At 48.4% G+C, this 27,238-nt stretch overlaps 1 protein-coding gene across 2 annotated transcripts in view; it reads left to right on the top strand.

The window, feature by feature from the left end:
• Positions 1-27,238, top strand: part of TENT4A (terminal nucleotidyltransferase 4A) — a 612,157-nt gene that overhangs the window by 521,272 nt on the left and 63,647 nt on the right. For both annotated transcript variants that reach the window (XM_069613719.1, XM_069613720.1), the window contains exon 12: positions 8,999-9,055. In XM_069613719.1, the coding sequence (XP_069469820.1) occupies positions 8,999-9,055 (57 nt within the window). The remainder of the gene's footprint in view (positions 1-8,998; positions 9,056-27,238) is intronic.

Genomic DNA, 27,238 nt, shown 5'->3' with positions numbered 1-27,238 from the left:
ATCACTTCCTCTCCTATACCCTTGACGGGGCTACTACCTCAGGGTCTAGGGACCCGCAACCCCCTGGTAAGAAACCTCAAGTTGAGGCACCAACACAGTCGGTCTTCTGACCCTTTCTACGTACAGCCTTGCACTCAGTATAGTGAGGATCCACTAAAATATGAGGATCCAGAATTGGTAACGTTGGACAGCCAAACTGGGGTGGACTACTATTGCGATGACTAGGACCAAGAGGAGGAGGAAGCTGACCCAGAAGTCTACAGAATAGACGCCCCGGTAGGCAAAGAACCTCAGGTTACCGACTCTTCAGTCGACAACCAACCTCTCCTAAATGAGGTTTTGTCTACAGCGGCAGAACACTTCCGCATACAGAGTCAGGGAGCACAGGAGGAGAGGGACTTTGGAGAGGAACTAGTAGGAGAAAAGAAGCCCATTGCCCCGGCCATCCCTATTCTCAAGTCTATACAAAGGAGAATTGATCCGATCCTTCTCAATCCTAACCTCACCAGGGCGGTAAACCCCAGAATTGAAAAATTGCTCAGGGCAGCCCAATCGCACCCGCTTTACATAAAGGGGCAACTGAAACCTGACTCCCTGGTAGTGACTAATACCCGGAAGAGTGCGGGAACGCCCCTATCTTCGTCTGAGGCTCCCCCTGACAAGGAGAGCAAAAAGATCCACGGGTTGGGAAGGAAGGTAGCCTCCACTTCCACCTACTAGGCAAGGATTTCCAACTCCATCACCCTGCTGGCTAGTTACAACTGCCACCAGTGGGAGCAAGTTGCTGCACTTATCGACTCCGCACGGAACCTTTAAAGGGCCAGTTGGCACAGGTTGCGTCGGAGGGGAGAGCCGTGTCTGGTTGCATCCTTAAGGCAACCTTTGATGCCGTGGATAATGCCAGAAGGCTAATAGCAGAGAGCACTGTCATTAAGAGCCATGCTTGGTTAAGCCAGTCAGGGTTTAAACCCGAGACACAAGCATCCTTAATCGACATGCCTGTGGAGCCTAATGTACTGTTTGGCAAGGCGGTAGAGGACACATTAAAAAATGCCAAAGATGAGTATGAGACGCTGAAATCCCTGGGACAGTTGACCAACAAACCCCGTGATCAAAGAGGGAATGGCAATTTTCGTCGCCCATGCGGCCAAAATTCACAAAGAGTCCAACTATTCTCAGGCGCAGGGTACATCATGGGGTAACAATCAGCAGTCTACCCAGAGTTACAACAGGGGAAACAAGAGGGTTTGTGGTAAGGGAAAAGGCAGCTCCAGCAGAGGCGGCACGCCTCCCACAAAACAGTGATGCCGAGATCGGTGTCCCTTCCCACGCATCTCCAGTATGGGGACGCATTACCAACTTCACCCAAGCTTGGGAAGGGATCACATCAGACAGATGGGTGCTGTCCACAGTGTCCGCAGGATACTGCATAGAACTGCTCGAGCGTCCCCGAAACCACCCCCCACGACAAAAAGTACATTCCTTGGACCACCAGAAGATCCTCCTTGAGGAGATCGTCAATCTTCTAGAAAAGGACGAGATCGAACTTGCCCCGGGCAAACAGGTAAACAAGGATATTTATTCAACTTACTTCCTTGTTCCAAAAAAAATCTGACATTGCACCCAGTTTTATACTTAGGCCCTGCAAACAAGTATGTCAAGCCCCAAAAGTTTTGCATGACTACTCTCCAAGAGGTAATCCTCCTAAAAAAGGGGATTACATGGTAACATTGGACATGAAAGATGCCTATTTTCATATTTCCATGTTCCCAGCGCACAGAAGATTCTTGCGCTTCAAGGTGGACAGTCAGCACTATATTATAAAAGAAGGATAAGATGGTAAACTTTCTCTACTTCCACCCCTCCTTCTCCCCCTACGATTAGACACCTCTGACAAATTCTCCGGCACTACAGGTCTTGACAACAGACTGCGTGCAACGTTCCAAATTTCAAAAAACATTTTTGTTTAATACAGAATATTTAAATTAAAACATAAGATACTACCCACACCTAACACAGTGTACAAAACTACCACTAAAACCTACAAAATCTAAAAAGCTAAATTTCAAATAAACCACTTACAAATGGACAGACAAAATCACATATCACAGTACATTGAAAAAACCTAAAGGTGTCACTAAAACAACATATAATCCCAACATGTTTCTGTTCTTTAAAGCCCCTTTCGGGCGAACATTCTTCAGGGGAACCTTTAAAACATCCACTATTCTTCTCAACACCGTGTTGAATGGGTATTTTCAGGCAACCAGCCTGCAAAGAAGAGAAACAGAGGAAACTAATCAGATCCCCAGGGGAGGGGATATTACCAAATGTAAAAGTGGAGTTGACTCAGTCAAGAGAACAATTCCACAAAAAGGTTTAGAAATTAAACCAATTAGATTTACCTTAATGTGGTGAATCTTCAACGCACGTCTCTAAATGACAGGCTAATTTTTCTTCATTGAAAAACCAAGATACTTCAAAAGGCGTCTCAATCCACCGAAAATATCGTCACACCTAGAAAGGACACATCACACTACCAATAAGCCACAGATCACTACAGGACAACAGTCATGAATTGTTCAGGATATATTAAATAAAAATTACCTTCACGCAAGTGAAGCCACCCACAACGTGGGGCAAGGGGAGGAAATCCCTTGTAATGACAACCAAGTCTGCAGATGATTACAAAAGAGGACGCAGAAGCAATCTGTAATATAAGAAGGGCAGTCACCAACCATCTCAAAGGCATTAAAATGCACCGATACACCACGGCTCCCAAATGTGTAAAAAAAAAAAAAAGGGAAGAAAAGAAACCATTTCAAGCCCAGCCTAGGTCGTGCATTAGAGCTCATGCTTCCAAACAGTAGTGTCATACACCAGCGGTCTTCAGTCATTAAATGTGTAAAAACATGCTGAACGTGACCAAGTAGTGAGAGAGTACACAACACCTCAACGTTCAGTAAGTAAAAAAACTGCGGAAAAGGGATAATAGCCACCAACATCACTAAAAGTAATGTAGCTACTAAAGTTCAAGAACAACATGCTCACCTCTAGATTAGGAGAAACAAACTCCTCGCTAATGACTCGCGGGGTTTGAAAGAAGACCGTGCAGCACCAGCATGTGTTTTCACCAAGTGCAGCAAAACGCTCACCACTTCCTAGTAAACACTAAAAGGACTATACTTTTCGATTAAATACTAGCCGGCAAGAAAATACAGCGGCCATCTTTTACATGCAATCTTCCTAGTGAACACTAAGGAAGGACTACACTCTTCAGTTAGGTACTAGCCGGTAAGAAAAAACTAGACTTTGAGACTCATTTTCTGGATATTACCATCTTTCATGAGAATGGAGTGTTAAAAGTGAAGCCCTACACAAAGACTACTGACAAGAATTCTCTTCTGCACTTTAACAGCCATCATGCTAAGCATTTGAAAAACAGCTTACCTTTTTGGGCAGTTTTTAAGGTTAAAAAGGAATAGTAGTAGAAAAGAGGATTTCCGTCTAAGTGCAGACGCACTTACTCAAAAACTGCGAAACAAAGGCTATCCACCTAGAGTGATTAAGACTGCTTCAAAAAGAGCATACAATAATAACCGGGAGGCTCTTTTGGAGAAAAATGTGAAAATAAAGAGAAAGATTGGTACTGTTTTTGTTAATACTTTTTCAAATTTATCGTACAAAATTAAATCTATTGTGGTGAAAACTTGGAAAAAGGTATACAGAGGAAAGGAAGCCTTGCCCCCTTTGGTGGCCTTTAGAAAATGTCAAAACCTAAGGAACATTTTGATCAGGAATGATGTAACTGAGAAAAGTACACCACTGGTGAGACAAACCAGGTTATGGGATTTACCGGAAATAAAAGGGCATTTTCCTTGCGGTAAATGCAGTATGTGTCCAAACTAAAGAGATTAGATATATACAAATTTTACCTAATCTGAAATGGGTGTGTAATGAAATGACCAACTGTAGCACATCGAATGTTTATTTAATCACATGCTCCTGTGGCCTATATTATGTAGGCAAGACTAACAGACATTGTAAAGTCCGTACGGTGGAACATCGGAGCTGCATCAGAAATCAAGTGATTGCAGCTCCTTTAGTGAAACATTTTCTTGATATGAAACATGGCTGCAGTGACTTTACGTGGTTTATTTTGGAAAAGGTGCATGGCCATAGGAAAGCCGAGACAGACCAGAAATTATTGAACCTAGAACAAAAAATGATTTTTAAATTGCAAAGTAATGTTCTGGGGCTCAATGAGAGTATTGATTGGCATCTGGTCAGCCAAACATAAATGTTTTCTGCTATCTGACTATTGTTTGCAATTTTGGCTGTTTTGAATTTTTTTTGAATTTTCGTTATTTTGTGCCATCTATATTTGCAAAAATGTGCATATGTCTGTTGCTTGATTTTTGCAATGCTGTCGATTTCTTTTGAATGGTTTTGTGCCCCCCAGTGCACTTTCTTCTCAACACTGCTTCCCCTTGTTGTTGGGTGGTTTGATGCAAAGATGGCCGCTAGTTTTTTTCTTACCGGCTAGTATTTACTCAAAGTATAGTCCTTTCTTAGTGTTTACTAGGAAGTGGTGAGCGTTTTGCTGCACTTGGTGAAAACACATGCTGGTGCTGCACGGTCTTCTTTCAAACCCGCGAGTCATTAGCAAGGAGTTTGTTTCTCCTAATCTAGAGGTGAGCATGTTGTTCTTGAACTTTAGTAGCTACATTACTTTTAGTGATGTTGGTGGCTATTATCCCTTTTCCGCAGTTTTTTACTTACTGAACGTTGAGGTGTTGTGTACTATCTCTCACTACTTGGTCACGTTCAGCATGTTTTTACACATTTAATGGCTGTGAAGACCGCTGGTGTATGACACTACTGTTTGGAAGCATGAGCTCTAATGCCGACCTAGGCTGGGCTTGAAATGGTTTCTTTTCTCCCCTTTTTTTACACATTTGGGAGCCGTGGTGTATCGGTGCATTTTAATGCTCTTTGAGATGGTTGGTGACCGCCCTTCTTATATTACAGATTGGTTCTGCGTCCTCTTTTGTAATCATCTGCAGACTTGGTTGTCATTACAAGGGATTTCCTCCCCTTGCCCCACGTTGTGGGTGGCTTCACTTGCGTGAAGGTAATTTTTATTTAATATATCCTGAACAATTCATGACTGTTGTCCTGTACTGATCTGTGGCTCATTGGTAGTGTGATGTGTCCTTTCTAGGTGTGACGATATTTTCGGTGGATTGAGACGCCTTTTGAAGTATCTTGGTTTTTCAATGAAGAAAAATTAGCCTATCTGTCATTTACAGACGTGCGTTGAAGATTCACCACATTAAGGTAAATCTAATTGGTTTAATTTCTAAACCTTTTTGTGGAATTGTTCTCTTGACTGAGTCAACTCCACTTTTACATTTGGTAATACCCCCTCCCCTGGGGATCTGATTAGTTTCCTGTTTCCCTTCTTTGCAGGCTGGTTGCCTGAAACTACCCATTCAACACGGTGTTGAGAAGAATAGTGGATGTTTTAAAGGTTCCCCTGAAGAATGTTCGCCCGAAAGGGGCTTTAAAGAACAGAAACATGTTGGGATTATATGTTGCTTTAGTGACACATTTAGGTTTTTTCTATGTACTGTGATATGTGATTTCGTCTGTCCATTTGTAAGTGGTTTATTTGAAATTTAGCTTTTTAGATTTTGTAGGTTTTAGTGGTGGTTTTGTACACTGTTAGGTGTGGGTAGTATCTTATGTTTTAATTTAAATATTCTGTATTAAACAAAAATGTTTTTTGAAATTTGGAATGTTGCACGCAGTCTGTTGTCAAGACCTGTAGTGCCGGAGAATCTGTCAGAGGTGTCTAATCATTGGGGGAGAAGGAGGGGTGGAAGTAGAGAAAGTTTACCATCGTATCCTCCTTTTATAATATAATCTATGTTCCTATTGGTGGAGTAAGATGTGGTACATATAAATAGGATCCTGTGTACCTATTTGATTTCTTGGACAGTCAGCACTACCAGTTCAAGGTGCTGCCCTTCGGTATAGCCTCGGCTCCAAGGGTATTCACCAAGGTTCTGGCGGTGGTGGCGGCACACCTACGCAGGGAGGCAATCTCAGTGTACCCTTACCTGGACGACTGGCTCATCACGGGGGAGCCCCGAGTAATTTGCAATTCAAACATTCAAAGAACGATCAACCTCCTCTTCGAATTGGGTTTCTCCATAAACGAGAAAAAATCAAGCCTGGTGCCGAGCACCTCCAAACAGTTCCTAGGAGCTGTACTAAACACTCAAGAGGGGGTTGGCCTTTCCATCGAAGGAAAGAATTCGGAATCTACTACTGCAAATTCCTCTTATCTGCCCAATCGCCAGATAACGGTGCGCAAAGTGATGCGCTTGCTAGGCATGATGGCGTCATGTATTTACCTGGCCCCCACGCACGCCTGCGCATACGTCCCATTCAAGAATGGTTGCCGAAACAGTGGTCTCAGGCAAGTGGTCAGTGGGACGATCTAGTGGTTGTTTCACCAACACTGGTACAAAGTCTTTAATGGTGGACAAGAGAGAACCTGTCAAAGGGGGAAACCCTTTTACGATCCAGAAGTACAGGCTGTAGTCACTACAGATGCATCCCTGTCAGGGTGGGGACCACACAGCGCAGGGTCTCTGGTCTCACACAGTGGACAAGAATCATATCAATCTGCTAGAGTTTATGGCAGTATTCAGAGCGCTTCGAGCCCCACCTGTTGAACCTGTCAGTGCAGATCTTAACAGACAGCACAACAGCAATGTTCTACCTAAACAAGCAGGGAGGGACCTGTTCGCCAAATCTGTCCAAGCTTGCCCAGAAAATTTGGATATGGGCACTCAGACGGAACATTTACCTGTCATCTCAACATGTTCCAGGGGATTTCAATTAACTAGCAGATGCCTTGAGCAGAGATCCTCTCCCAAGAGAACACGAGTGGTCTCTACAGAGAAGTCGTAGAAGACATCTTCTCACAGTGGGGTTTCCCCACTATAGACCTATTCGCCACAAGCGAAAACAGACAATGCCCAGACTTTGCATCCAGGTTTCCCCAGCCAGGCTCCAAGGGGAACGCCCTGTGGACGAACTGGTCAGGGATGTTTGCTTACGCTTTTCCACCAACTCCTCTGAGGAAGGTGGTCAACAAGATGCACAGGGAATTGGACGCTCATCCTAGTTGCTCCCATGTGGGCGAGACAGCCGTGGTTCCCACACTTGCGCAGGCTAGCAACGTGCGAACCCATCAGACTCCCGTGCTGGTACAACCTTCTATCCCAGCACAAAGGTTAAACAGTGCATCCTCAAATCAGATCAATGAACTTGGCAGCATGGCTCCTGAAGTCATAGTTTGGACATCCCAATTTACCACACAGGTGCATGGACATCCTAAAGGAATCTACGAAGCCAAACACTAGCCACTGTTAATTTGACAAATGGAAAAGATTTGTTATCTGGTGCCAGAATAAGCAAATCAACCCAGTCGATTGGACTCCTTCCACTATTGTCACCTACATGCTCCACCTGCTGGACGCAGAGTTGGTATTTAATTCACTAAAGGTACACCTGGCAGCACTGTCAGCTACACCACCTCCCATAACAAGGTATCGTGGTGGAAAGTACCAGTGGTTAAATCCTTAATGGAAGGGGTAAAGAGACTCCACCCTCCCATTTCTAACCCACCACCAGGATGGGACCTTAATGTGGTGCCGGCTAAACTCATGGGCCCCCCATTCGAGCCCAAACATAAAAGCAGTAACACCTGACATATAAAACTGCCTTCTTAGTAGCCATTACATCCCTAAGAAGGGTCAGTGAAAATCAGGCTCGGTCGGTGCAGGATCCTTTCTTTAATTGTCAGAAAGATAAACTGGTTTTACGAACACACCCTAGGTTTTCACCTAAGTTTATTTCTAAATTCCACGTTAACCAGTCCATTGAGCTTCCGGCTTTCTTCCAAGAACCCCAAAGCAGCACTACTGCATTGATACTCATTCCAAGACAGATACTCAAGTGGGACAAGTGATTTTAAGACATTTGTTCGCTCATGACCCTTCTCACATCCCACCTCCTAACACTGCTCGCTAATCTATGCACAGCATGTGATTTAAGCAGATTCCACAAGCCTCAGAAGGGATGCATTATTCTCCGTAATCTTATTTCTGAAGCTTGTATCTGCTTAGATTCCCATGCGCCCGCCCTTCCTCCCCTCTGAGAGAAGGCGCATGGATGCTTGTAGTCTATCTATCTGCTTGGATACTCTGTACTCACTCTACCTCGTGTCAGAAAGAAATACAATCTGAGGGTCCTACATGCGTGAGGGATCATGGGTACAGTGGACGTCACACTAGGGATAGTATTACTGGCACGCCCTAGCTCGACGCCCATTTTCGAATTAAAAAAACAAACTAATACTCTGCAGCTTCCACTAGATGTTGGCCTATGCACAGCATGTGAATCTAAGCTGATACAAGCATCAGAAATAAGATTACATTGAGTAATGTATCCCATATATTTGTATTGAGAAATTGTGTAGTGTTGTACTGTTAAACCACAATGCTCTCCTCTTGAATGTGTAGTCTTGACTGCTCTCCCTGGTTTACCCCTTCGTCTGACAGATAAAGAGCAGCCCTGCAGTCTGTGTGGATTAGTCTTACTGAGCCCTAAACATAGGGTCAAGAAAAATCCTACTGTAGTACCTTTTGTGAATAATCAAACCGCCTATGATGTTGTAAATTGTCCACCAAAGCCCGGTTTACTTTCTTGTGCGTCCCCATCTTGGAAAACTGAACTGCAAAATGGGGATGGTGGTGTACATTGCTGATGGTCACACATCAAGCTTTGTTTTCCCAAACGTTGAAAATGTTCATGCCTCTTGGTGTACAGGGACGCTGTAGTGTAAGCAACGTAAGAAGTGAGTACAGATGTTAATTTAAGTAGTAATGGTGTTTTTAATCTGACTTATTTACATTTTCAGGATAGGTTTCCAGTGTCTGCTTCTTCCATTGGCTCTCCCCAGCATCCTTGCAGACAGGTTAGTATTAAAGGAATACTGTTTATGTAATTGGTTTGCCATTACTTCTCCTTGCTCTGCCAGGCCCATGCTTACCTGAAAGTATTCATTAACACTCATGTTTTATTTGTTTTGACCCAGAAAAGAAAGTTTGGCTTTTTGAAGGGGCATACTTGTTAAGTGTTTGAAGTTTATTGCTTCCGCAATATCACTGTCAACAAATGTTAATGGTAGCGTAATAGACGCAAACATTTTGAAGTTGCATTAAAGTTTATTTGCTCTAAAATGTGAATGGTAGTATGAAGTTTTAAGCACACCATTCAAAGTAAGTGCATTTTATATTTTAGAAGTGCAGACTAACGCAGGAGTAAGCAAAAGGAGGGACAGTAACAGCAAGGATATCGGATGAGTACAGCTGAGAGTAACCACTGATGCAAGTTTAAAGGGCTCGCAGAATCTCCTCGCCCACTCATAGGCAAGAATTTATGAAGGAGCAAGGACAATTTGCTTTGTCCTTGGGGTTCATGTCTAGTAATTTGCTGCTGACAAACTTTCTTTTCAGCAAATAGAAAATCCCCCAAAGCCAGCCCAATGTTAACACTTGGCACTCTCGAAGCTGCCGCTGTCAAAAGGAAACATTATTTCCCTTTGACAGTTTGTGCACAGGTTATCCATCCTAATGCGCACAGTGTCAGCACAAGCGTTAACAAGCATATCAACCTTCTGGAATTACTAGCAGTGTTCAAAGCTTTGCAAGCATTTCATCATCAGCTGACTGGGATGACGGTCCTAGTCCTGACACCGCACCACAGCCCTGTACTATAAACAAACCAGAAGGGACATTTTCCAAGTCTGTCCAAACTAGCCAAGAACATCTGTAACTGGGCACTCTGTTCCTCCTGTCACATGTTCCAGCGAAATACAAATGGCAGACGTGCTAAGCAGAAACCCAAAACTCTGAGCACGAATGGCAGTTACATGCAGACATTGTACACAATGTCTTCAAAGACTGGGGCCATCCAAACAAATCTCCTTGCAACACGAGAGAATGCACAATGCCAAGACTATGCTTCCAGATATCCCAAGACAGGGTCCAAGGGGAATGCACTGTGGATGCCAACACTGCTTCTAAACAAGAAAATCCACAAAATGCACCAGGAACATGATCGAATTGCTCCAATGTGGACACGTCAAACTTGGTTCTCCCACCTATTTTGCCACCAGCCAAACCAGCCTTCCCTTACATGTTATCCCAACATGAGGGGACAACACTGCATCCATGTCCACAAACACTGAACTTGGCAACTGGCTCCTGATGTCCTAGAATTTGGGCACTTGAACCTGCCCCAAAGATGTATGGACATTTTAAAGGAGCTAAGTAATACCAATACAAGACACTATTTCAACAAACGCTTTGTTTTGGTGTTGCAAAGCAAGCAGCATCAACACCATTGACTGGTCACATTCAGATATACTGTACTATCTGCTTTATTTACTAAATTAAGGTTTTGTTTTTAATTAGCTAAATTAATCTAGCTGCACATTCATTTTATACTACATCTCGGAGTAAAATCTCATGGTGGAAATTTCCGGTGGTTAAAGCATTTATGTAGGGATTAAGAGACTATACCCTCTAATTTCTAATCCTACTCCTTGTTGGAATCTTGTTTTCTTTACAAAACTCATTGGTTACCCCTTTGAGCCAATGCATAAAGCCAGTCTTAAACATCTCACTTAAGACTGCTTTTCTTGATGCTATCGCTTCAATTGGTAGTCGGCAAACTGCAAGCTCTGTTCAAGATCCATTAATTATTCACAAAGACAAGGTTGTGTTGCATACAGATCCATGTTTCTCTCCTAAATTTATTTAAAAGTACCATGTCAATCAATCCAACTTCTTACTTTCTTTCAAAATCCTCAAATTTCAGCAGAATGAAGCCTCCATATACCGGACGTCAGGAGGGCAGTGATGTGTTACCAAAACAAGACCATTGAGGAAAGTTGCTCAATTCTTAGTTTCACTTTCCACAGGATGAGAAGGGGAATCCTTTGTCAAAGTCTGCTATTTCAAAATGGATTGTCAAATGGATCCATTCTCGCCCAGAGCGCGCACGTCGAGGTACCGGGGCTACTCTAGCTTTCATTGCAAATGTTCCCTTAGATGCTATTTGCAAAGCAGCAACTTGGAGTTCAGTTTGGACCTTCACACAGCATTACTGCTTAGATGCACATTCAAGTGGTGATTCACAAGTGGGCCAGGTGGTAAAAAATCTTACTCTTATGTCCTGTCTCCTCCATACTGTATGGGCGCCCCTTCCTAGGGACGGGAGACGGAACCCTTTTCACCAGAAAAACCTTCCCCTTTAAATTTTGAGGCGTGCGGGCGCAGCCTTGGGAGCATGAGCTACCCAGACTCCTCCCACTGGCACCACTCCTCAGTCCCCTTTCCGTGTCGACGGGAACGGGCCGATTTCACAAGCGCTCCTGGGTTTGGCCTCGCCATGTAATTCCACGCGCTCTTCCCCGGATTCTTCTATTTTTTTGTCTTCATTTGTCATCTAGGTACTTAGTCCTCTGGCGTCACGCTCCTCCCCGGCGCATGTCGACATCAGCGGGTTTCAGCAGGTGTGCAGCCTGCAAGGGACTTTCCCACGTCTGGCACCCACGGGAGGGTTTCACTGTGTGCGACTCCGACTCCATGCTCACTAAACCGGCTAACCAGGTGGAGGGAACTCTTCCAAGCGTCTCCTCCAGAGTACTTGAAGTTTGTCTAGCAGAGCTCAAGGCCCAAGGGAGGGCCGTTATTTTCCATCGCAACCTGTAAGGGCGACTCCTTCCCGAGGAAACTCTCTAGTTCTGTTACCAGCACACGCACCAACGCTAATCCAGCAACCAGCCTTTCGGCTAAGTAGTCGCCAGACCCTTCTGGTATCTGCGCTGAGGGACTGCAAGGTTCTTCTACCGGGTCTACACCCGAGGGGCTTCGCCCTAGTACCGGCAACCATGCCAATGGAGGTAAACCTTCCAGGCCTAGACCTGAGGTGCGGGATAGGCTTCAGATTCCAAGACAAAGTCTTGGGCGAGGCCGTGTCCGGAGGGCCATGCACCACGATTTTGGCACGTGGCCCGCAGCCTGACAAAATGGCTGTTGCACCAGACATGGCCACTCAGATGCCACTCCTCGGAATAGAGCAGGCGGTGAACGAGTTTAAAGGTGGGACTGGTATCAACCATGTATGTGGCCTATGGTGTATCCATCAGTAGCGCCGGGCAGGTTCCCCCTGCAACTCAAACGGAGCGTGCTCCGGCCCCAGCATGCCCCAGCCACTCAGTCAGTATCCACTGCCTCCTCTTCAGCCTCCAAGGACAGGTTTTAAGAAAGGTTTTTGGGGCTGATGCGTACCCCCCAGATGGGTGCCATCCAGAGGGATGCAGTCAGGGACTTGCTCCCTCTGGTCACTCCACCGGCGCCTATAGTTATTTCTCCCATGGCTCCGCCACCACAGGCCCCAGCACAGCCTCCGCTGCTGGCTCTGTTGAATCCGCCCCAGTGCAGCTAATCTCTGCAGCAGCATCCTGCTCCGGTCTACACACTGCATCGTACAGCCCCCAGCACTCCTCCCGCGGCAGACCAGCCGGACACCCCGGTGGATACAGACGAGGAAGACCCTGACATGCCATTGTCAGCGAAGGCCTTTCACAACAGGCTTGAATATCTGGGCCTTCCTCATCCTGAGGGGGGTCTTGGCAGAGGTACTCTTCCCTAAGACCCCCTACCAAGACGTGTAACTCGATGCAAAAGGAAGTCTTCGCTCTGGCCAAGCAAGTTTGGCTCATGCCACTCTGCCCAGCCTGTCAATCGGCACCTCAACGCAAAGTATAGACAGATGGAGGGGGATACACTCTTGCTGTCAACGCACCACTAGCTGCACTCGTCGGTGATCGCTGTGGCGTCCCTCTTCTCTAAGCCTCGGTTGTCCTCGGCCAGCTGGTCCTCGGTACTGCTAGGCAAGGAGAAGATCTTGGAGGTGTACGGGGGGAAAAGCTGTACTGAACGCCTCCCTGCACCAAGTCGACGTGGTTGCCATGCTGGCAGCCGCTAACCACTGGTTGTGGTGGGGAAATAGCAGGCTTCTTTTCAGAACTTCCGGTGCAGCCGCAGGCACGCTTCAAGGTGGGTCTAGGTGCATCCAGGCTGGTAGCGCAGGACATCATGGGGTCCACAGGGACCCATGTTGGCACCTCTTGCTGGGCCATCTGCATCTCCACAGACATGAGAATGATGGCCTGGATGTCCAGGATCTCATATTGGACCTTCAGTTCGAGGGTAGTGACCTCTTCCACTCTAACACTGACGAGGAATTATGAGAACAGCTTGCAAACTTCAAAGTCTTTATCCTGACGAAGGCCACACCCAAGGCTTACACCCAGTCGCAGCAATGCAGAACTAGCCCCAGCTCCCAAGGCAACGCCATGCAGATTCAGTGGGAGGGCATGACAGCATATGCTTTCCCACCCACATCCCTGATCCCCAGGGTACTCCAAGATAAAGGAGGCTTGTCACCTCAGCATCATAGTGATGGCGCTTTGGTGGCTGGCGAGACCATGGTTCTGAATTGCTCAGCCTCTCGGACCAACCACCCATTCACCTTCTGCAACTCTCCTGTCTCAGCAGGGGGGGGTAGGGTTCTCCACCGTGCTCCTCAGAAGATAGCCCTCGCAGCGTGGTTCCTGAGCAGATCACTCTCAAGCACCTGAACCTATCTAAGGCTAACCTGGAGATCATCCAGTGGGCTAGGAGCAAGGCCACTAGGAGCCAGTACAGGAGCAAATGAGCAGGTTCCATCACTGGGTAGATTCTAAGGAAATCAACCCCTTGACGTGCACACTAGATGTGCTTTCGTTCTCGGCGCACATTGCACACTCAGGCCTACAGGTGGACACATGTCGCACATATCTCGCAGCCATAGGGGCCTACTGAAATTCGGAGGAGGTCTTCTCTTCCAATCCCATAGTCTGGAAACATACTGGCAGGCCTGTCCAGGCTTTACCTGCCCATCAAAATCCACACCCTGTTTGGGACCTCAATGTGGTGTTGGGTGCCCTTGCGCACAATGGCGTCCGCGGACATCAGGCTGGTCACCATCAAGACGGGTCTGCTTGTAGGTCTCGCATCCGCTAAGTCAGCGAGATCCAGGCTCAGGTGGCTTCAGAACCCTATACCACTTTCCACAGGTATAAGGAGGTCCTGCAGACTCACCTGGCTTTACTACCTAAGGTACCCTCAGTGTTCCATCTAAACAAGGAAATAGTCCTACATTCTCCACTGACCCCAAGGACGAGGCTCAGTCTTGCACTGTCCGGATGTCAGGCGCGCTCTGAAATTGTATCTGGATAGGACAAAGGGCTTCCGCTAGTCGGGCGCTCTTTTTGTCACCTTTGGGTGCTCCAGACCCAGTTATCAGGCATCCAAGGCCTACATAGCAAGGTGGATGGTTGTGGCCATCAGAGGCCTATGAGGGGTAGCGCAAGCCGTTGCCAGACAACATGCACGCCCATGCCATCAGGGCCACGGCCATTGCATTCCAGCGGCATGGTACGTGGCATGTCATAAGCAAGGCAGCTACCTGCGCCACCCAGTCAGCTTTCTGCAAGCACTACTGTTTAAACGCCGGCTCTAAATCGGATGTGGCCTTCGGGCATGCGGTTCTAAGGGACCTGCTTCTTAAGGACGGTCTCCTCTCCACCCTGGGGCTACATTCAGTTGTAATCGCCCATAGAGTATGGAGGAAAGGGAATGTAAGAGTAATTATAAGTTACTCACTGTAGTGACTAACATACCCTTAGTGCCCTTACCTCCATAGGTCCCACCAACCTACTCCCTAATAAAACTGGTGCCATTAGGCAATGTTGGCTCGACTCGTCTATGGGGACTGAAGTGTGGTGCCAGAGGGTGGAGTCATGGTGGGGCATGCTCTCAGGGCCACACCCCCATGTGCCTCTAACTATAAAGAAGAGAAAGGGTTTTTTCTGGTGAAAAAGGTTGTCTCCCGTCCCTTGGAAGGGACGCCCATGCAGTATGGAGGAAAGGGGACTAAGAGTACGTAAGTCACTACGGTGAGTAACTTATAATAATCAGTCCGAGAGCCCCATCAAAAGACAGCTCTCGCTCACCATCGTAGAGGGGAAACAAGTAGCCAACCATCCTCAAAACAACTTGGACGCAGCGTACAATGCAGGAAGAATCGTTGCTGAAGGCACGCTGATTAAACGACACGCATGGTTACGCCAATCGGGCTTCAAGCTTGAGACGCAGGCAACTCTACTTAACATGCCCATTGAACCCAATGCTTCGTTTGGAAAAACTATGGGTGCTCCTACTAGTGCAAAAGAGGAATATGATGCCCTCAAATCATTGGGGAAGCTCACCAACAAACCATTTTGACATAGAGGAGGAAATAACTTGCCATTTTAGAGGTCAGAACTCTCAACTGGCATCAAATTATAATCTAGGAAGCCAAAGCTCATCCTTTGGTTTGTCATGGACAGTCCTCACAGCTTTCAAAGAGGCCAAAGAAGGTCTCGAAGTAGGGGTAGATCTCCTTCACCCAACGCACGAGGAGGATTGCGATATCTGTCTGGGCTTTACCAAGTGCACTATAAAGGATCGGCACATCATACTGGCGGCGTGGCTACCCAGTGTGGTTCACAAGGGCATGCTTCATCCATATCCAGCCAGAGCGGTTTTCTAAGTTCTTTTTGAGGGTGCCCCATCCGTGGGGGGGCCCAAGACCAGCCCAATCACTGCAAGTCCACTTCAGTCGGGGTGGCTGCACAAGTGGGTCCCGCAAAGGCCAGGGCATGTTCATACCCATCGGCCTCCAGCCATCGCTCCAGTTCGTTGAAGAGCAAGTCGGCTACTGCGGGTGAAACCGCAGAAGGCCAAGCAACAGAAGTTGTCCGACCTTCCTGTGAAGGCTTAGGTGATGCAAGCTAAATGGCCCTCATAGGGGATTGGGGGGAGTGGAAGAACTCCAGGGCACGGATATGTAGTCTTCCAACATGGAGGGCGAGGCCTCCGTCCACACCCTCCCGGAAGACATTGGGGATGACAATATCGGAGGTAGTCGGCGCCGGTGACGACGGCAGGGACTACATAGGAGCTGGGCCAAGCGACCCTACTCCCAGGCACCTCGCAGAGATCCGTCACATGACATCCTCTCGACCTGCCACGCGCTGGTGTCGGATGCAGAAGAGGATTCCGATGGTACCACCGGTGATGAACCAGTTGACACTCGGGCCACCACTGCCAAAGAGGCACCCTATGCCTCCACTTGCCACTGACCAACCCCCCCCCCGGACACAGCGACACACCAACGGCATATGTCTGCCTCCAAGGGCTTCTCCGCCAGACAAAGTGGGTTCCTTCCACTCCATGATCGCCCGTGCATCGGAACTCTTCCAGCTGACACCGGAAGAGACTGAGAGCTTCCTGTATCGGTGCTGCAAGGCGAAAAGACGATTCTGTCGGTGCCACTCCTGGAAAATGTCTGGATGAGAATCTGGAGCTGGTGTAGAGCCCCAGTGAAAACAGACTGACTAGAAAAGAAATACTGTGTGCCGGAGTTTGCACCAATCTACGGACTCTGGTCTGGTGGCTGCTCGGAAGCAGTCGTCCTCCGACCCCCCCCCTGGGCAGCGAGGGAACTAAGTTGGACTCTGTGGCTAAAAAGGTCATCTACTCAGCAACGACGGTCAAGACGGCGAATGCTGTAGCCATCCTGGCCATGTATGACCGGGAGTTAAGGTACAAGATGGCTCCTATTCTGGATTTCCTCCCAAAAGACAAACTGGTCGAGGTAATGGAGATCCTTCACAAAGGTGAGGTGTTAGACCATGCCATCACACTGGCCCTGGATATTGCAGACCTGGGGTTCCGCCAGATGGGAAAGAGGGTTTGCTGTTGTGGCTGGCTGAAGGCCACCAACTTTAGACAAGAGGTTCAGACCAGAGTCCTGGACATGCCGTTCGATGTAGACCATCTTTGGTAAGGCTGTCGGTGAATCGCTTCAGGCCATCAAGACAGACGACCTGTGCCCTAGGCACACTGCAACAGCACGTCTGTCCTTTCGTTCCTCAGGAGGAAAGTCGGGCAGATCTTGAGGATAGTCATTTTACCTCCAACCCTCTCGACCAAGGAAGCCTTCAGGAGGGGTTCCAAGGCCTTCAGAGGTGGCCGCTGTCATAGTCTAGGCTCCCACGGCGGTGCCCTGGCCTCCAACGAGCACTGAACCAGCTAAGATGTCAGGCCCTGCACCCCAGTGGGGGGCTGGCTGACACTCGGTCAGCGTGTGGGAAAACCTCTCCAGCGATCAATGGGTGCTGGACTCTCTCGCCCACACAGACTTGCAGTTTCAGCAAAAGTGGCTGAGAATACCACCAGCGGCCCGGCAGGAACACATCCCCCAGCAGCGGCAGGACATTCGGGCCATGTTTATATAGGGGCGATAGTGCTGGTTCCGAAGTGACTCCAGGGCTCTAGAGTTTACTCCAGATACTTCTTGGTAAGAAAGACAGGGGGCTGGAAGCCCATTCTCGATATACGACTCAAGTACATCAAGTTCCAAAAATTCAGGATGGTCACATTGTAGCACCTGCTCAGCCAACGTAGTCGCTGGATTTAGAAGATGCGTACTGCCAAGTCCCCATTCACGAAAAACATAGCAAGGTCCTATGCTTCGTCATACAGGGGGATGTTAGGCAGAATCCTGTACAGTTCCCTTAGGGAGCACTACAGAAGATTAAGACTACAGGTGGGAGCAATCAATCCCCTTTGGTATCAGTCTGTACCACAAAGATTTAGTTGGTAGCTGTGGCTGAGCAGTCACTTATCTTAAGAGGGAGATGAGCAGTATCCAGGGTTTACACAATAGGCCTACAATATTATGGCACAAGGAAACACTGACGAAAGCTTTGTATTAAAAAGTAGATATATATTTTATAACCTTCTAGTAAAACACATTTATCACAGTCATCAAGCAAGTTAAATTAGTCAAGGAAAAATATACACTCCCTAGTTAAATTGTAGACCAAGTGAATCAGAGTGAAAACTGAGCAAAATGGCAGTGAAACCCACACACAAGGGATACTCTAGCAATTTCTCACAAGGGACGGAAAGCACAAGTTATATAGGAATAGCTTCTTACACACCCTAGCAACATTTCCCATAAGTTTGTGAACCAGATTAAGCAAGACAGTGCATCAGTATAGGCAGTACTTAAATGAAAACTGAGCAAAATGGCATTTCACAAGGTTTAGAAAGGGGAAGAAAAGGGTAGTTATAATACGTAGATGCATCAACACAGTTCTAGTTGAGAATCAATCTAAGGAAGGCAGTTTTAACAAATGTAGCCAGAGTCGGTGGTACAGGGCAAGGGCCCAGGAGCAAAATGTTCTTGTAGCTGCAGTCAAGTCTTTGGTTAACGATTTTGAAAAGGTGGATCCAGAAGGTGAAAGACAATGTTAAGAGGGGGCGGTCAACCCAACAGGTCGGTAAAGGATCTAAAACACCTTTAGTGCTACCGCGAAGAAAGGGCGGCCTGGTGGAACAATGTACCTTTAAAATGAAGTGGCTCCTGCGGTGGCGGTTGTTCCTGTTAGTTCCTGCAGTTCGGGGGATCCAGCAGAGGAAGAGAGGCTCTTGTCGTGGAGGAAGGTTCGAGTGACTGCACTACCCAGGGATGAAACCAGCTGCGGTGCTGCCCGACGAATAAAAAGTACGCTCCTTTATATCGCGGTCCGGGTGTACTGGTGCCTGGCTATCCGGCCTCAGAGTACAGGGTACAGGAGATTCGACCAAGGCACGTTCGGGAAGGCAATTGGCAAACTGGTTGGCCCCACCAGCTCAAGGGAAGAAGGCTCTTGCAGGTGAAGTTCTCTCGTGTGGAGAAAAGTGGTGAGACGCTGCAGCAGGGCTTCACCGGTGGTTCAGTCGTTGCAGATGTCTTTGGCTTCTCTCCTCTTCGGCTTCTTAGTTCCAGTGGCAACGTCTTGCTCTTCCTGTCCTCAGGACCCTGCTTTTATGCAAAAAGATCACCATTCATACAGCCTAGCTGTCACTCACACAGTGGAGTGGTCATCTTGGCGGGAGACCCTCCAGCCTATCAGGATAGAGTGCGACATGGATTTCTGAGGCAACCCCGTTCAGGGGTCCTACTCCCCCTCCCACACAATGGACCCACCCCAGACTTGGTGCGCCGAAAGGAGGTCTTCTTGGCAGAAGCCTGCCAAACGAACGAACAAAGGATCACCAACCTGGGTTAGGAGTTTAGAGAAAGACGCGAGAAAGAAGTTATAATAAAGTTCTGGCAAATAAAACCTACCGGAGAAAAGTAAATATTAAAATGCACCGGTGGTATGTTAGAGGCTGTCAGAAAATGTGGTAGTTAATAAAGATTGACTAGTAAAGTCAATTGGGACTTTACATGCTCTGGGAGACAGTCCCAGGGTATGGAGTCTGTTTGGGAGTCGCTACGACACCCCTGTCACTGCACGGAGGGTGCTGTGTAACGCATGTGAATAAAGATGGTTCCCATGGGGGTGAGAAAATCCCAAAGACATTAAACACAAAAATAGCCTAGAACACATAGCAAACATGCCTAAGAGTGGGAAAAAGTCTCACTCTTAGCAGGAACAAGAAACAAACCCTTAGAATCCAGCAAAGCTGCTGGGGACTCTATAGGTAAAGGAAATTAGCCATAGAATGAGAATTCTCCCTAACACTGCAACACTACCAGTTCAAGGCTCTCCCCTTCAGACTGCCAGAGTCGTTACAAAGTGCCTGGCTCCGGTGGTGGCCCAGCTGCACCTGCAGGGAATACATGTGTACCCATACCTCGACGGCTGGCTCATTTGAGCCAGGTCAAGGGACATCGTAGTCCATCACACGGAGAGGACCATCCGGCTGCTGACCAATCTGGGGTTCTCATGAATTTTCCTATGTCATGCTTGGTTCCATCGCAGGGCGAGCTGTTCCTGTGGGCCAGGCTCAACACAGTATTCTGCCTGGCGGCGGCCCCTTCCTTCGGAAGAGGATGGCAGCCATTTTGGGCATTGTGCAACGGCTGTTGGCACTGAAGGTCGCCACGGTTAGGACCATCAAGTCTCTGCTCGGTATGGTCATCCTGCATCTACCTGGTCAGGCTCTGCAGGTTGCGGATGCGACCACTCCAGGAATTCCTGGCTGCCTGTTGGATCCAGGTATCCGGAAGCTTCAAGGACAGGATGGTGCTAGACGAGTTCCGTCAAGCGATAAGGTGGTGGTGGTGCATGCTTTCCGACATCGCCAGGGGCACAGACTTCCAGAACTGGCCGTACCAGAAGACTGTCACAACGAACACTTCCTGGAGGGCTGAGGAGCCCACACTGAACGTCTCCATGCCAGAGGCCTGTGGCTGCCAGAGGAGAAGACGTTACACATCAACCTTCTGGAACTACGGGCAGTATTTTGGTTTTGGGCCCTCGAATCCTTTCTTCTGTCCCTCAAGGGCAAAGTGGTGAAGGTCTTCAGACTATACCAACACAATGTTTTACATCCGGAAGCAGGGAGCTATGCTATTACCACGAGTGGGCGCTTCAGCAGGGTTAAGTGGACAACCTCTACATCAGGTGGGGCTTATCGATCTATTTGCGGCTGTGATGAACCTCCAGTGTCAGAGGTTTTCCAGCAGGTTCCCTGGGCATTTTGATCCTAATAAACCTATTATTTCCCGCTGAAAAGCTAGAGGATTTCAGAGCAGGATTGTCAGATGCTAGGGTCCTGGCGCAAGATATGCTGGAGGCCGCAGCGCATCGTTACCTTGGCCCAGGGCCTTCTGCTTGGCGTGGACACCTTATCAGGCTTGACTGCACGCCACCAAGTTCTCCAAGGAGGTGTAGGGTAAAGTTTTGGGCCTGCCCTTTGATGGTAAGGAGATTTTTTCGTTCTACAACAGAAAAGAACATCCAGATTGGCTCATTCTACATACAGCCCATGAGTAGAGTTAATTAGTACTCCCTCCTCCAAATACTCACTGCTTTTGGGGTCTATTTAAGATGAGGAATGCATGGTAGGACACAATCCATTCGAAGAACAAGTTACTTACCAACTGTAAAGTTCTTTCGATTGGATGTTTCTCCCACTTATTCCTCATCGACCTACCCCGCCGTACAATTTACACTCCTTGTTCCTTGAGAGCTTATGATCTAAGAGTACACCTTATCAACTCTTCAGGTGAGTATCAAAAAAACAGAACTGAAGCAAACTGGTGCGGCTGAAGCCATTTATGATACGGATGACGTTGACACTATGGCAGCCCCCGAGGGACATCAACGCCACGACATTGAGCACAGCGCCCTCTGATGCAGAATTTCTTTTTCCGAAGCAGCAAAGCTGGTTATACAAATACCTAAGATGAGAAATACGTGGGAGGAACATCCAATCGAAAGAATGTTACAGTTGGTAAGTAACTTGTTGTTCTGTGCTAATTCCCTTCATCCTTAGAGACCCCCAGCTCTTTTGCTGGATTTAAGGACTTTTAATTTTTGTCATGGCGCAAGTGAGACCTTTTTCTCTCTAGTAGTTTTTGATCGGATTTGGACTCTGTTTCTTTGTTTTTGGAGTCTGACAAACTCCATAGACATCTACTTCTGTGCAGTGTCACAGAGAAGTCTTTTGGATTTCTCATAAGGTTTAAATACCTTCTCTTGGGTGAACTACTGTTCCCAAGAGTAGTTAAGTGAAATTGGCTTTACTTACCTTGTTCCTATGTAGGCCCAGTACACCCCATCTTATGTGGAAGTACTGGGGGGGGTGGTGGTTACTTAGCCCCTTTTCCTACTTACTCATGTAACATTTTTCTGTTACCCTCACGACTTTAAATGGCTTGTGGCAGTGGTTTAATTTTCCTACCATTGTTCGTTTTTGCAGCAGACTCGGCTGCAACAGTGCACCCATAGGTGCCCATATTGTCAAAATGGCCCTGGTCGGCTTTTTTCGCCATTTATTGCTTGTGAGATCCTTCTTGGGTTTTTACTCTGCCTGCCAAACCAGGTTTAACCCTTTTGTTTTACTTTTGGCAGGCTTCAGTGCTGAAACCAGTTTGTCTCGCAGGGCAGGAAGCAAGGGAAGTGCCCTAAACTCCGTCCTTGGTCTCCTTGGTTACCTGAATACACCCAGTGCTGATGGGCTGGCTGTTCATCCTTGCAGGACAGCCGTCCTGCTGTGAGGGATAGCTAGGCTGTGCATGTGTTGGGGAGAATTCTCATTGTATGGCTAATTTCCCTTACCTAGTGAGTCCCTCAGCAGCTTTTCTGGAGTTTATTTTTTCCGCTTGGTAAGAGTGAGCTTTTCCCCCACTCTTACTTGTGCTTTGCCATGTGTATTTAATCTGTTTTTGTGATTGTGGACTCTGGAGTACACCACTTCAGTAGCCCCACTCTTTTGTGTTACACAGCACCTTCAGTGCAGTGACGCAGGGTTTTCTTTAGACTTCCTACCAACTCCATTTCTGGGGCTGACTACTGTCCCCCAGAAAAGGGTAAAGTTGCCATTAACTTTACATAGTCATTTAACCACAGATCCAGTACACTCCATGGAGTATTGGAAAGGGTCCATTCTTAGCCCTTTTTATCTGTACCTCCTCGAGCATGGTTTTGCTCCCTTAACATTAAGACTTGGCTGGTGGCAGAGGTATCTACCCTAATTTTCCTACCGCGATTATATTACAGAACGTGGTATTGTTTTAGGCTATTTTAGTAGCCTTTAACTTTAAACCCGCTAGCCCAAATACTTTTTATTCTGGCTCCGGTTTAATTTAATCGCCTTTTCTTTTTGTTAAACATCCTTCTTGGGTCTTTCTTTGTGCGGCAAACCAGGTTTGCCTCCTTTGCTCGCCGACCTTTGGCGGGCTTCTGACCAGAAGCCCTCCTTTGGCGTCTGGGTGTCTAGGTGGGCTGAATGTGAGGGCGGGGTGTAGTCGCCCCCTGCACTGGGTCTCCTTGGAGACCCAAGTCGCACTTTGTGTTTGGCTGACCTTGTCCTTGGCTCTGCTAGGAATGGAGGAGATGATCTTGGAGGCGTATTGAAAGGAGGTTTATTACAACAACACCCTGCACTTTCATTAGTCTTACATGGATGCCATGCTCTCAGCCGTTAACCAGAGGCTTTGGCGAGAAATAGCAGACTTTCTTCCAGAACTTCTGGTAAAGAGTCGGGCACGCTTCAAGGCGGAGCTGGCAGAAGCAAAGGTGGTGGCTCAAAACATCATGGAGTCCACTGAGGCGCATATTGACACCTCGGGCCGTGCCATCTGCATCACCACGGACATGATTGCCTGGCTCCGGGCTACCAAGTTCTAGCCGAACGTCCAGGAGCACATATTGGTCTTCCATTTGAAGGTAGTGACCTTTCGTTCCACCACAGATGAGGAACTTGATAAGAACTGTTCCCAGACTGTGAAATCCTTATCCATCTTCATGGAATCCACGCCCAAGACCTACATTCAAACGCACCAGCGTTCTGACTAGGGGCGGTCCTTTGGCAGGTTCTGGGGCTTCCAAGAACGATGTTCCAGGCAGCCTGACCATTCGCAGAGTCAACACCGCCGCAAGCAGCACAAGGCGGCAAATAAGGGCTTCTTTCAGTCCCCCCTCCTCAGCCTCAGAGGGAAAGAAGGCATGTTACTCCTCTCCACGTCTGCATGTCTCTGGTGGGGGCAGGCTTGCCCTTCACGCACAGCATTGTCGTGCAAGATTCGCAGACCCCTGTCTCCCATCAGTAGTGTCCTCGGGTTACCACCTACCAGTACCGCCCTCCACACCCTCTTCTCTTCCACAGATTGGGACGACCACTCTATTGGCAGAAATTCGATCGCTCGTGCAGATACAGCAGTGGAAGGAAGTCACAGCCTCCCAGCGGGGCATGGGCTTCTACCATACAGGAGATGAGCCAGGCTGGCCTGAGAGCTGTATTAAACCTTTCCACCCTGAACCTTTCCCTTCTGCATCAAATGTTCAAGATGGTTTCCCCGGCGCTTATTGCTGAGTCCCTGTGCAAGGGAGACAATGTGCTCCCTGGACCTGAAGGACGCATACCTGCACGTCCCGATTTGGCAGCCCCATCGATCCTTCCTGAGGTTCCAGCTGATGGGCTTTCATTTCAAATACAAGGTTCTACCCTGTGACCTCAATTCAGCCCCCCGGGTCTTTAAAAAGGCTAATGAATGCAGCGGCAGCCCTTCTCGGGGCCCAAGGGCACCATGTATATACATATCGAGACTACTGGCGGGGTGAGGATATCCAGAGGCGGTCCAGCACACCACCTTCACCGTCATGACCACACTAATTGGGACTTTCCATCAATCTCAAGTCACAGCTAGAGCCAACGCAGAGCCTGGCTTTCCTGGGACTCATCTGGGGTATGAGCTCTGAGTTTTCCCTCGGAAGACAAGATTGGAGCCATCAAGAAGGCCACAAGCCATTTTCTCACCAGGGAGGTGACCTCAGTTTGTTGGTAACAGCACCTGCTGTGCCTCATGGCGCCATTTCCTCTGGCAGTGCCTTACACAAGGCTCAAAATTAGGAGATTCCACTGCAGTCGTGAGCGGGGTTCCCAGGCAGAACTTGTCAGCATTCCTCTGGTTCTCCACCAGGACTTGGTATGGTGTAACATGGACTGCAAACTGAGGATAGTCGGACCATTCCGAGGATAGTCGGACCATTCCGTCAATCAGCACCACAGGTTAACATCACCACACTCTTCCCTGGAGGGCTGGGGAGCTACCCTGGACAACCACAGCGTCCAGAGTTTGGTCCCTTCAGGAACAGGAGGCGCATATTAACTGGCTGGAGCTGAAGGCCATCTGGTTGGCTCTCAAGGCCTTCCTACCACTCATCAGTGGCAAAATAATACTCATTCAGATGGACAACTCCACCAGCATGTATTATATCAACAAGCAGGGTGGCACCAGGTCCCTTCTATGCACCCTTGCGGTCAGCATCTTGAAATGGGCCCTGGCGACCGACACACACTTGACGGCAATCCACCTCCCGGGAGAATCGAACCTGGAGGCGGACAGGCTCAGCAGGTGGGGCGCAGACAATTACGAATGACAATTGAATGATCTGGTCCTCCAAAGGATACTCAATAGATGGGGTAATCCACAGGTGGACCTCTTCGCCACATGGTACAACCGGATGTGCCCTCAGTTCGCATCCTGGCAGGGTCAGGGTCCTGGTTCCCTGGGTGATGGGTTACAGATACAGTGGAACAGCATAAACGCATATGCGTTCCCCTCCTACTCCCCTGGTACACAGGGTGATCTGCAAGATAAGGGAGTCCGCCACCTCAGTCATTCTAGTAGCTGCTTGGTGGCTGCCGAGGCCATGGTTCTAGGAGCTTCTCAGCTTGACTGACCAACCTGATTCTCCTCCCACTGTGCTCAGCTCATCTACTGTCCCAGCAGGGAGGCAGGATCATCCACCTCACCCCTAAGAAGTTGGCGCTTGCAGCATGGTTATTGAACAGGTCGCAAAGCATCTGCGTCTTTCCCAGGCTAACATGGACATCATACAATGCTAACATGAGCCAGTACAAAAGCATGTGGACTAGGTTTTGCCACTGGGCGGAGTCCAAGGAGGTCGATCCCCTTGCATGCTCATTGGACGATGTCCTATCCTTCTCCAGCATGAGGTCTGGCAGGGATTCACATGCTAATGAATATTCCCTGTCGTCGGGCCAGGAATCCTTGATAAAAGAGGTTTCACTCGTTTATATTTCTCCTATAAACCAATCGCTGAGTTCTGGGTCCTACTGACCCAGCCAATGACTTCCCTCTCCCCAAGCCCCTCCTCTGGCAGCCATCTTCAGATTTTACCACACACATCAAGTGTTGGTGAGTCCTCGTGTTTCGCTCTTCGAGCCTTCTGTTTTTTGTTTTTTGGTAGGAAAAATGTTTTGTTCAATCGAGCCAGTGTGCTCTATCGATTATCCATCCAATTAATGGGGATCCGTTTTTTGGCATCTCATCACCCCTCACGGGCAGAAATAGTGGAGTCTTTTCTTCTTGGAAGTTTCCAGAAGTCCATCAGGCCTACACTGTGCCGGATCATGTTCAAGGAGGACGGAGCTTCCTCCTTCAAGCTGTGCACCCACTGCAGTTTGCGGAATGTTTTCACAGACCAGCATTGCCTGTATTGTCTACACCCGACGCACAAGGATGAAGATTGTGAGATCTGCTGTGGCTTCTCCAAGCGCACGATTAAGCACTGGCACGTCCGACTTGCAATGTGGTTCAAGGCCATGGGCTCTACCCTGTGTGGTCCAGAGGCATGCCTCAACCGGGACCAGCCAGAGCGGTCTTCAAAGTCCTTTGAGGGCGCTCCATCCGTGGGGGCCCAAGACGAGCCCAAGCAATGCGTGTCCGCTTCCACCGGGGTCGCCATGCAAGAGGGTCCTGCGGCCATCCAGGCTCAATCTATGTCTCCAAAATCCTCCATCTCCAGCCATCGCTCCAGATCTTTGTCAGAGTCGGCTACCCCGGGAAGCTGCGGGAGAAACTGGAGAAGGCCAAGCAAGACAAGGTGTCCGTCCTGCCCGTGAAGGCCCAGATGGTCTAGGCCAAGACGCCCTCTTCTATTGAGATGGTTGCTGCCGCCCTCTCGAAGATGAAGGGGCCTGTCACGGTCCAGGGTACCCCTGTTGCGACCAGGGTGGCGCTCCCTCCCAGGCGGTAGGCTTCAGTCAAACCAGCAGAAAGGACTCCGGAGAACCCGGACCTTAGCCCAAAGCCGACCCCTCAGGACCTGAAGAAATGGGAGGGCGGGTGGGCCCATGGAAGAGCTTCAGGGCATGGATATTTCTTTGTCTGAGGAAGACTTTTCCGTCCACACCATTCCAGAGAAGATGGGTGATTAAGAATGTTGAGGGGTCGCTTGCCATAGGTGACTGATGAGTCAGCGGATGACATGGCGCTGGGCCCAGCAATCCTATTTCCCCCGGGCACCTTCCAGAGACCTGTCGCAGGATATTCTCTCGACCCTCCACGCACTGGTGAGATACAGAAGAGGATGCTGATGGCACGACCAGCGATGACCCCGTTGACATACAGGCCACCACCGTCTAAGAAAAGGAGGCACCCCACGCCTCCACTCAATAGTCTCTCCCCT

The sequence above is a fragment of the Ambystoma mexicanum genome, chromosome 5p, assembly GCF_040938575.1.
Source record: "Ambystoma mexicanum isolate Mex_15411 chromosome 5p, UKY_AmexF1_1, whole genome shotgun sequence".
NCBI lineage: Eukaryota > Metazoa > Chordata > Amphibia > Caudata > Ambystomatidae > Ambystoma > Ambystoma mexicanum.
The sequence above is the reverse complement of the archived record's forward strand: the minus strand, read 5'-3'. Positions and strand labels throughout refer to the sequence as shown.